General features: G+C 38.6%; 1 protein-coding gene across 3 annotated transcripts in view; it reads right to left on the reverse strand.

Moving 5' to 3' along the window:
* Window positions 1–10,028, reverse strand: part of SEPTIN7 (septin 7) — an 87,435-nt gene extending 77,407 nt beyond the window's left edge. The window contains exons 1-2 of one of the 3 annotated variants that reach the window (XM_039336791.1): window positions 9,810–10,028; window positions 9,648–9,649 (exon numbers count right to left, since the gene is read on the reverse strand). In XM_039336791.1, coding sequence (XP_039192725.1) covers window positions 9,648–9,649; window positions 9,810–9,813 — 6 coding nt within the window. In that variant the 5' untranslated portion in view covers window positions 9,814–10,028. The remainder of the gene's footprint in view (window positions 1–9,647; window positions 9,650–9,809) is intronic. The other 2 variants (XM_039336790.1, XM_039336792.1) reach the window with 2 other exon arrangements.
* Window positions 10,029–11,136: the final 1,108 nt, after the last annotated feature.

Here is an 11,136-nt window from a genome sequence, read left to right on the forward strand (position 1 = left end):
CCTATGCGACAGAAAGGGTATAATGTTGGGAAGAGATGGTTGTTTACACATTATTGTTTTATTAAAACTAGTTGCAAATTATCTTGAGAAGTATCACAATCAGTCAAAAGGAAGATAAAAGTCCTATAAATATGTGAATATGAACCTTACCTTTCAATTTAATGGAGGAATTTGTTTAGTACAAAATCAAAACAATCTCTGAAATATTGACATATTAGACCTTCTCTTAATCTTAATGCATCTTACCTATAAAGTTTAAAATTCACTTTATTAAGTGAAATAAAATTTGTTTAAAGAAGTCATAAAAGCGTATGACCATGGGGGTGCTTCAGCAATCATAATTTCAAAATTGGGTCATTTGATCAATTGGGAGGAATCTATCATAACTTTGAATGGTCACTAAGAGACTGTTGTAAGTTTAGGACTATAATGGCTTTAAGGTGCAGATAGCCAGATTTAATTTGAACATAAGGTCCTTATGGTAATATCAACAACAGTGGAAGAATTAATCAGGGAGGCTGTTAGTACTCATTTCTGATTGCTTTGAAAAAGTTGTACAGCCACTTCTCAAGAGACACATCACTTTTTGTAAAGGAAATCTGGGAGTTGAAGTCCACCAGTCATAAAAGAGCCAAGGTTGCTTACCCCTGGTCTAGATGAAGCTTAAGTCCCCATAGGGTACAATACAATAATCTAAACAAGAGGTTATTAGCATTAAGATAACCCTGTGCAGAAAGATGTTTATTGGAATACTAGCTAAATGCTAAAATTATTAGTTGTAGTAGAGATCACTTGCATCTATAGTAATGATGGCTCTAGAAACATCCTAAGCTATATAACTTAAAGAAGTGTAACTTCATGTAAAACGTGAAGACGCTATCAATCTTTTATTCAAAAACTACCCTTCTATAAAGATTCCATATCTAAATTCATATTCAATTCCTAATAATTGTCACCAAAGTTAAATTGCATTCAGGATAAAATAATACTTGGTGGCATATATCACCAAGAATGCAGAAGCACAGTCACCTAATACTATTTTATTAGAACATTCTTGCAAACAGAAGTAAAACCCACAATTAACACTAACTCAAATTCAGAGAGAATCCAAGAAAATACTATCAATAATGGGGACATAAACTGCAATGTGATCTTGCAGGATCAATATTTGCACCCCTTTATCTCTTTACCATAGCTGGTCAATTGATCAGAATGACAAAACTAATTCTGTCCTAAAAGCCATACTGAAATCAGTCAAATAATCAGTTTTTCAGACCTCTCCTAAGCAAATTGGTTCTTCCTATTAATTGCCCATTAAGATATTTTTATATTAACTATATAACAATATTTATATATATTAATATACTGTATAGTGTTAAAAATGTATCCCTACATTGAGAAACTCTAAACCATTTTTAGAATAGATGTTAGAGTATATTAGATTTCCAAGATTGCAAGCAAATGAATATTAGATTTCCAAGATTACAAATGCATTTGTTAGGAAGCAATTCTGATTCAATTTAGTGTCTGATAGGCATTTATGAGCTTTTATCAATCCAAAAAGTTTGCTATATTGTTATGGATATTTATGTTTATTCACACTGCATCATTTATTTTGCACATTCCTGAAAAGACTCCTTCAAGTGATGTTTAACATCTGATAACTTCATGAATATATATATTTTAGTAGCAGTATCAGTGGCTTATTACTACTTGGTCTTAAAATTGAAGTTGAAGTTGACATGCCCTAATAATCTCCTATTCAAGTAATAGCAGCTACCAAAATTAGGCAAAGATGAACTCAAAAATTCACACGCTATTTCTCAGAAAGATTCCCTTACTTACAAATTCAAATAAAATACTTTTCTATAGCCATTAACATAAGAAAAGCTATTCATTAGAAAAGACATATAAAAGTATTCAAAGCCAGTAATAGAATATGCTATAGATATGGACAAAGTATTTGGATACCAAGTTCCACATAGCTGACAAAATCAAGAAGCAAGAATTACATGGATTTCAGAAAGGCATCTTAAATGCTAATTAGGTAAAAACATAACTTTGAAAGTATAAAAGCAAATCCAAGAAGATCAATAACAAGCTAAAAACAAGACAAAGCCTCTTTAAAATATCTCCTTATAGCCTCCTCTGTGGCTGTACTGCCTCTTCTATGATGAAAATCCTAGAAGGAAACACAGTTCAGGATGCTTAGGAAACCCTGAAAAATGGAATAAAGGTCCAAACAAAAACAATACCATAGAGAAAGAAAAAGAGACATCTGAGGAGTGGTTGCTGTTTTAACAATTGCAACCAGGTTCTAATTTACTATTGGCCAAGAAGATTGAATGGGTGGTGACTAAAAACCCCACTGTTTCTGATTGATGCTGATTACTTAAATTTCATTTTAGTCTAAGACACAGCATAAGGACAACTTTTTTGCTCCAATGGGGTAGATAATCTGTTGAAAAATTATAATGGATGTGTGTGTTGCTGTCTATGCTCTTGAGACATTTGGAAACTTTCAATATCATAATCAGTGTTTCAAATTTGGACCTGGCTGGGAAGATACTGGGAAATTCTGGAGTTGGAAGTCCACAAGCTTGAAAACCATTGCCATAAATCAATATACTATTGTCATGTCTCTCTTCTTACCTTAATGGCACATTCCTAATATTCATACAGCACTCTAATGTGTTGTAGTGTATAGACCAGTGGTGCTCAACCTTTTTAATGCTGCGACCCCCAACCGGTCGTAAGTCGAGGACTACCCAACCGGTCGTAAGTTGAGGACTACCCAACGGGTTGTAAGTCGAGGACTTTCCCTGCCCGGGAGCGTCGCACATGCGTGCCGCCCCCTGCGCTGGCCGAGGCGTAGCTGGCAAGCGGCAGAGACGGAGCAGACCGACCACTGGCTGGGCCACCAGCTGGCCCAGCCCAAGGGAGGTAAGGCACCCGCCGGGCCCCACGCATGCCAGCAACCCTCCCTGCACCCGCCGGCCTCCCACCTCCCACCCCTCTTTTACTTACATTTAGTAGTTGCTCAGCAGGGAGGGATGGAAACTTCCAGACAGCTCGCCTTTGCCGCAGACAACTTGCAGCACCGTTTGCAGAATGGGACTTTTGGCGGGCTCAGCAGGGCAGACAGCCTAGACAATTCCTATTGGCTTTTGAAAGCCAATAGAATTAGACTCTATTCAAGAGAGTCTATTCTATTGGCTTTCAAAAGCCAATAGAATAAAAGGGAGTAGCACAGCTAAGGAAAAGGGGGAAAAATGGCGGACTGCGTTGTTTGGCGACCCCCGTGAAATGGCCGTTCGACCCCAAATGGGGTCCCGACCTACAGGTTGAGAACCACTGGTATAGACTATAACGCTAATAGTTTTTGAACTACAGGGTGCCACTGAGTTTTATTCCCCTCCCCCCATCCCATACTTATATCTATATTAAGCTGCTGGTACTTTTATTAAAAATGTGGAACTGAATGCCTATACATAGTAATTGTATAATTTTCCTATCATATTCAGGTGATAGGTCTTCAGGGCCAGCTCCTGACTGGAGCATGCTATGGTCTGGTTAAGGTACAGCAAACTAAAATTGAATCGAGACAAGTGTTGTAACTAACATATTATTTTTAACTACACTAACATCCACCCTCTTGAATATACTTTTTGTACCATTACATTTTTCAAAATCAAAGACCACAAGTATAGTATACAACATTTTTAAAAAGGCTCAGCTACTGTGTTATGTGGAGATATTGAAGAGGATATGGCATTCACCCTAGATTCAGAAACCTACTACAAAGATCAATTCAGCTTGAATTTTTTTCAATCTTCTACATTCATTGACAAAGGTTTCAGCAAGACACAAATATCCTATGTAAGGGGGGAAGGGATTGTAATCTAATATTGCTCACTCCCACAGAATAGTCTATGATCTATTTTAGAACAGCTTATTCTATAGCAGTGGTGGCAAACCTATAGCACGGGTGCTAGAGGCGGCACTCGGAGCCCTCTCTATAGGCACACGTGCCGTTGCCCCAGTCTTGCCTCCCCCCACGATGCCCTCTCTGGCAGCCACCCTTGAAGGAGACTCACCCTTGAGCATGGCCCACATGGAGCAGTGCAGCCAAGGACATGGCAGCCAGGCAGCATAGACAAGACTGCCCTCACACCCCATCATGCAGTTGATGCTGCAGGGCGCAGGCAGAGGATGTGGCCGCCATAGCGCTGCTGGGCGATCTACGGCAGGCTCTGGAGGCGGTGAGTGGTCCTGTGAGCAGGCGAGGCGGGGTATGGAGGGGCAGAGCGGGGGCTGGCAGGGGAGTGGAGCAGGGCAAGGTCAGTTTTTGAGTACTCGGTCTCTAAAAGTTTCACCATCACTGAACTAGACATACTCAATTCCAGCAACCGTTCTTTATGTTTTAGTCTCCAGTCCCCTGATCATCTTTGTTGCTCTTCTCTGTACTCTTTCTAGATCATGGTGATCAAAACTGAATGCAGTATTTCAAGTGTGGCCTTACCAAGGCACTGTAAACTGGTAGTAACATTTTACATGATCTTGATTCTATCCCTCTGTTAATGCACTGTGTTGGCTTTTTTGGTAGCTGCAGCACACTGCTGGCTCATATTTAAGTGATTGTCCACTAGGACACCAAGATCCCCCTCACAGTTACTACTATTGAGCCAGGTACTACCTGTTCTATATCTGTACATCTATTTTAAATCTTTCTGATAATTGTAAGAAAGCCATTGATAACTATGTCTCTCTTCTATTAGTTCTTTAATTTCATTTTATATTCCCCTTGATCAAATTTTACTATCTCACAATATTTGAACCATTTATCTTTACTTGGTTGTACTTTTCTTTGATTTCTGGTTCTCTTTCCATCTTCTATACATTATTTTCAAGATTCTCATACAATTGTCTAATTGCACTGTTTTCTTTTAAGTAATAATTTATTTAAATTGTAATTTAATATCTATTTTTAATAAATTCTCACCTGTCTTCCCACTAAATTTTTTTATCATGTTATCAATGCTTGTTCTTTTGAAAGTACATGCTTTCTACTTATATATTCAGTTTAAAATCAAGAATTCCAAAATAACATAGTCATTTTCCCCATTTCCTATTTTTACAAGTTTCTCAGCTGGGTTATTGGGTTAATCTCAAATTAAGGATAGGTTAAGAAATATAATGTGCTTGATGGCTTCCTCCTAGATAGTTATCTCTGTAGTTCATAATGAGTTTTTATTCATGTGTGGTTGAAATTTAAAAAAATACATTCACATGAAATACTTTGATCATAGTGAGTGAATACTTAAAAATGTGAATAACTAAATGAAGTCTCATTATGAAAAATTCCAATCTATATACTACAGAACAGGGGTGCTCAACCTTGGCTCTTTCATGACTCATGGACTTCAACTCCCAGCTAAGCTGGCTCAGGAATTCTGGGAATTGAAGTCCATGAGTCATAAAAGAGTCAAGGTTTGAGCCAGCTAAGTAGCTCAGGAATTCTGGGAATGGAAGTCCACGAACCATAAAAGAGCCAAGGTTGACTACCCCTGCTATAGAACAATGATGGCGAACCTTTTAGAGACCGAGTGCCCAAAAACTGGCCCCGCCCTTGCTCCACCCCCTGCCCCGCCCCCACCCCGCCTGCCCACAGGGCCACTCACCACCTCCAGGGCCTGCCACAGATCGCCCAGGCAACCCAGCAACGCCATGGCAGCCATGCCCTCTGCCCGCGCCCTGCAGCATCAACTGTGCATGATGGGGCATGAGGGCAGTCTTTTCTACGCTGCCTGGCTGCCATGTCCTTGGCTGCGTTGCTCTGCGTGGGCCACTCTCGGGGGCGACTCTCCTCCACTGGGGAGGAGAGGGCCATGGGAGGAGGCGGGGCTGGGACAACAGCAAGTGTGCCCACAGAGAGGGCTCTGGGTGCCGCCTCTGGCACGTGTGCCATAGGTTCGCCACCACTGGAATAGGTCAAAGAATGTACAATAGAGTGGATTATTTTTTTACTTAAACAAATGGAACAATGGGAAAATGTGGCTGAAAGGATTAAAATTTACATTATAATCTTAAAGATAATTTGTATAAAATCAAGGACCATTGGTATGACACCAAAAAATTATCTAAGGTGTATAAAGATACTTTAAATTTGGAAAGTTAAACTATCAGAAGGGTCATTTTATCATAATTGGTGGATATATAAAAAGCTAGAAAATATTGGGTTCCAATACATAAATTTAGAAGATTTTAAAGAATAATATTCAACTGAAATCAGAACTGTTCTTCCTAGAACTATAGTGGTGGGATTCAGCCAGTTGGCACCAGTTTGGCTGAACTGGTAGCTAATTTTTGTTGCCCAGGCCCAGAACGGATTTCCAGAAGCAGCATCCACACAGGGAACTGGTTGTTCACATATCTGAATCCCACCACTGACTGAAGGATAAACATTTAGAAAGAACCATGAAGCAGTGACATTACTGTATGTACAAAAAAGGAAAGTGTTGATAATACTTACAACGGAGAAATAGTTGAAAAAGACAGAACTTGTTTAATTGGATAAATTAACTTGTCTGATTAGAGAAAATATTTACATTATTGGTAACTGAAAATCTTTTAAGAGTTTTTTGTGCAAAAAAAGAAAAAGTGAATGTGATTTATGGCTTTGACGATTAGACAGGATAAATTATAAAAAGAAAATAATTTTAGAATTAGAGATTAAAATATAATTGTACCTATAATTGCTGTGATGAAGATTGCTGTGATTTCATTTTTTTCTACTTTCTCTTTTTGCACATTTAATTTTTATTGCTTCCCTTTTTTGTTCTACCTCAGTTTGTTTTTTAACTATTTAGTTTTAACTATTGTTAAAACTTTCAATAAAACATTATACACAGAGGGGGTACAATCAAGTAACAATGTACAAATGATGTTGCAAGGCAAAAGCTCAGAATAAATTGGAAGTAAAATATACTAGTAATAATAAAGGAGTTTATTCAAATAGGATCAAAATGAAGAATTATACCATCTGCCAAATAAAAACCAAAAAAATGCTGACAAATACTAAGAAACTGCTGTTTTGTCTAAGTCTTCTCCAAAAGGAGGATATAATTGCAGCAAGCAACAAAGAACAGGACAAAGAGAAGAGAAAAACTGACTGAAACCGAACTATAGTCAAAGAACACCTAATTTATATAAATTTAAATTGCCAGTGATGGGTATGTGGACCGGATCAAAGAAGTGACAAAATTATATCATAATGCAAATACTGCAATTTATAGAGATGTGTCACAACACAAGTACATAACAATTTCACTCTGCACATTATCAGTTTGCTGTTAGGATACTGTGCATATCAGTTTGAGAGTATTGAAAGAAACAGCTAATGGGCCAGGACAGACTTTATGTATGATCCTATTACCTAGAACAGATGTTCTCAAAGTGATCTCCAAGACACTTTCAAGGGGTCATTGAAGTCAAATAAATATTTGGAAATGTCTCAAGTTTTAATTTCTAATATAATGAATACTGATATATTGATAGATATAATCCACAAAATCCCGAGTTCTTTGGGCTCTTCAATCAATGTGAAGAAGTCCTAAGACCAAATGTGTGAGAACTGCTGAACCAGAAAATAGATAAAATACCATATGAGTGGAAGAATCAAGTATATGTCTTTAAAAAGGAATTAAAGAACCATAGACTAATCATAAAAATGTAGACACCTAGGAACATTTTATAACTCAAAAAAAAAAAAAAAATCTCCAAGCATCTTGAAACACTGCAGTACTTATCAGAAGTCACATAAATTTGTCAAGAACAAATCTTGCCAGACTGGATGTGTTTATGCAAAAGATGAACAGCCAGCTGTTTAGAATGCATTAATTTGGATTTTACACTGACAAGGGGGTTGGACTAAAGGGCCATTTTCAAAAGTATGATAAACCAGACATAAAAATTAGTCATGTTCAAAATATAATTCCACTTTTATACACAAGATTTACTTCAGAATCAGTGAAACCTGGATCCAATCTATTATTAGTCCAGTTTTTTGCAGATATTCTTGAAATATTCAATTTCTATAATTATCTTGGAAAAACTTTGTGTGTAATGAATGCAATTTGATAAAACATGAGTACTTATCTTTCAGCACACTCTATTCCTTCCTAATTAAATCTAATTTTATGATTGAAAAATATTAACTGAAACCTACAGACTGAAAATCCATGAAAATTCATGTGCATTTAAACAGAAATAGCATTTATTTCATTAAACTGGATCAAAATTTGCCATGTAGAATTATTAAAATCAAAAAGCATTTCAGTTCTCTAATTATGAATAAAACCAGATATACCCAATCAAACTTTCTTCTAAACAACCAATCAGTCTTCCCATCTCCTTGAAGCCAGTTTTAAAAAGAACCAATCTAACTAGAATACACTTAACAATTGTTTAGGAATCATTGATAGCTCAAGTAAGCAAATCTATGAAGTGTTAATACTTTTGTCATATTTAAAGTTTTACCTGGGTCAAGTATATTCAAAGCTTAATGATTGAATCTGAAATGTTATACAAATTTTTACATGAGTAATCTTGAACTAGAAAATGAATCAGTATTTCAGAATAGTTCTAAATATTAGCATGAATGCAAAATATTTATTTTAAAAAAATTAGCATTAAAATGTTAAAAAATGAATATTTAAATTTTACAACTTAAAAAAAGCTATTTCTAGAAGGAACCACAGTAAGCTAACTCAAATTACCCTACATACCATAGTTATATAGAATCGTCTGGAATGCTCTTTCCAAGGTGTGACCAAACAACCAGAATGGCCACAAGTACAATTAAGAGTTTACCATCCGTAAGTAGCTTTTGAAAACGGTAACAACTTTAACTTATAGAAGAGTACTTAACTAGAGAGAAAACAGCAATGTGCCGGATTTGTTTATGCTGCCAAATACACGTTCATTTTGGTCTTCCTTTTTGCTTTGGGATTTTTTGATACCTCCCAATCTTCTACCATCCCAAACTTCTATGGTGCCTTGCATTCCAAAACTAGGAGGCTAAAAGGAATGGTTTCGAAGAATGGACGCAAAGAAAAGGAAAGCACCATAGAGGAGTGGATTCCGTTTTCGAGCGTTTTAGTTTCCTGCATTAAAAATGAGGGGGAGTCGCAGAAAGTACCCGCCGTAAAATAAGACGCAGGAAATGGGTCCGCGCGCCGGGAGGATCCAACCAGCAATTCTCTCCTTTCAGAGTGAGAGTACTCGAAAGCTTGAACCAAAGCCCAGTAGGAAAAAAAAAAACGAAAAGATGAAGAGGGCCGGTAAGGGGAAGAACTTGAATGAGGGAGGAGGGCGGGGAACTGAGAAATGACCGAGAGGCGTCGAACAAAAGTGGGGACGGAGGGAGACTTTCGTTTTGGAAAGAAAACGAGCTTCAACCGAGAACACCAAGGAATTCAGAGGAAGGTTGGGGCGAGCTTTGTCCGTCCCTCCAACCTGACCTCCTTCAGCCGAAAGGAGAGGGAGCCAGAAGGAAGAAATGCGGTTTCTGTTAACTACTAGTTGGGCGCGAGCCTCCACGAAGGACGAGCAGCAAGCGCGGATAGCTGAAGCTCGGCCCCCGCTACAGCTTTCGCCGCCATGGGAAGCAGCGCGAAGGAAGAAAGAAATTGAAGGTGCCTGAACGGGCCCGGGACCTGCTCCTCCATCTGTCATCGCCCCCGCCCAAGCCGGCATTTCCACTCCCGCCCTTCCCCAGCGGTAGAAAAGTGCTCGGGATGGAGACTCACCCATGATGCTGGTGGCGGCTGTGGCTGTTCTTGCTTACGTTCTTCCCACTCAGCTGCGGCGGCAAGGAGCGAAATGACCCCTCCCTCACCTAGTAGTGGTGGTGCTTCAGTTACTACTCCCGCTGCACCACCAATTCTCCAACCTCCCAACGTTGACTCCGCTGCGTAACCGCCAAACAGCCCAATCACGCCTACGCACACGTACTGAAAGGCCGAAGACTCTGCTGACTCCCTGTCTTTATCCTCTTCCGGCCTCGTCTAAGATATCGCGAGAATTCCCACCCCGAAAATATTTAATCTTGTCCGCCATCAGTTTTCTCCCTCCCTTCTTTTCCAGCTCAACCATAAGGCATTTTCCTCCATCTTTATCTCGGGCATATTTCTCCATCGTGAAACTTAAGTGATATCTATGAAAATAAGCTGCTTGTAGTATTTATGTCCTCCCGAACCTTGATATTTATTAATTACCAGTCTCTAGAAAAGTACTTATATAGGATCGGTTACAGTTTCCGACATTAAAAAAAAAAAAGATTTTGCCCACCTCAAAAATGGATGTCACGGTTACTGCGCAAGAGCTATTTTAATTGCGAGGTAAGAGCGTGGGCAGGCGTAGTCTTGCGAGGCTTTCACGGGTTAGGCCTCTGGCACTACAGTAAAGTGCAGAAGAAGCGCCAACAGTTTCTCAAGAAGTGGAGTTGATGATGAGGGAATTATAGCTGAGAAGGAAGGTCAGCTTTGAATGATGGATGGAAAATCTGTGCGAAATGAAGGTGAAACGGCTGCCTGGGCGCGATCCGCTGGAGATTGGAACATCTCTTTTTCTGACACATTCTCTATGTGCTTAATAGTAAAACAGCAAGGGCTTCTTGTCCATAAAGAAACGCAGTGACACAGTTTGATTTTCACTACGTTGTGCCGTGTTTGAAGTCGAGAGAAAACTGGTTTGTGGGGCATCTTTGGCTCCATTCATGGTAACTTCATGCTGCAATCTTTTTCAACACAAAAAGCACAAAAGCTTTTCCAAATTAAGCTTATTTTACTGTTTAAAAAAGCAATGTGTACATTTCTGAATTTCAGCAGATTAAATAACAGTGAAGAAAATATAAATAATTTAGATGTGCATTGTAACAACCACAAAACATGGAAATATACAGTATTGTAAGTCGGGCATCATGTGCAATCCACTTAGTCCAAACTCTGAATGACTATTTATCCTGATATCTTTCCAGCCCAGAGAAAACATTAAAAAATATATTGATTCTGCACGATTTAGGATTTAAATGTAGTGCTAATCCATAATTGCTAAGTAGGATTTCTAGGACAAAAT

The sequence above is a fragment of the Crotalus tigris genome, unplaced genomic scaffold, assembly GCF_016545835.1.
Source record: "Crotalus tigris isolate CLP2741 ecotype Arizona unplaced genomic scaffold, ASM1654583v1 scf7180000017666.379230911805:20528666, whole genome shotgun sequence".
In the NCBI taxonomy this organism is placed as follows: Eukaryota; Metazoa; Chordata; class Lepidosauria; order Squamata; family Viperidae; genus Crotalus; species Crotalus tigris.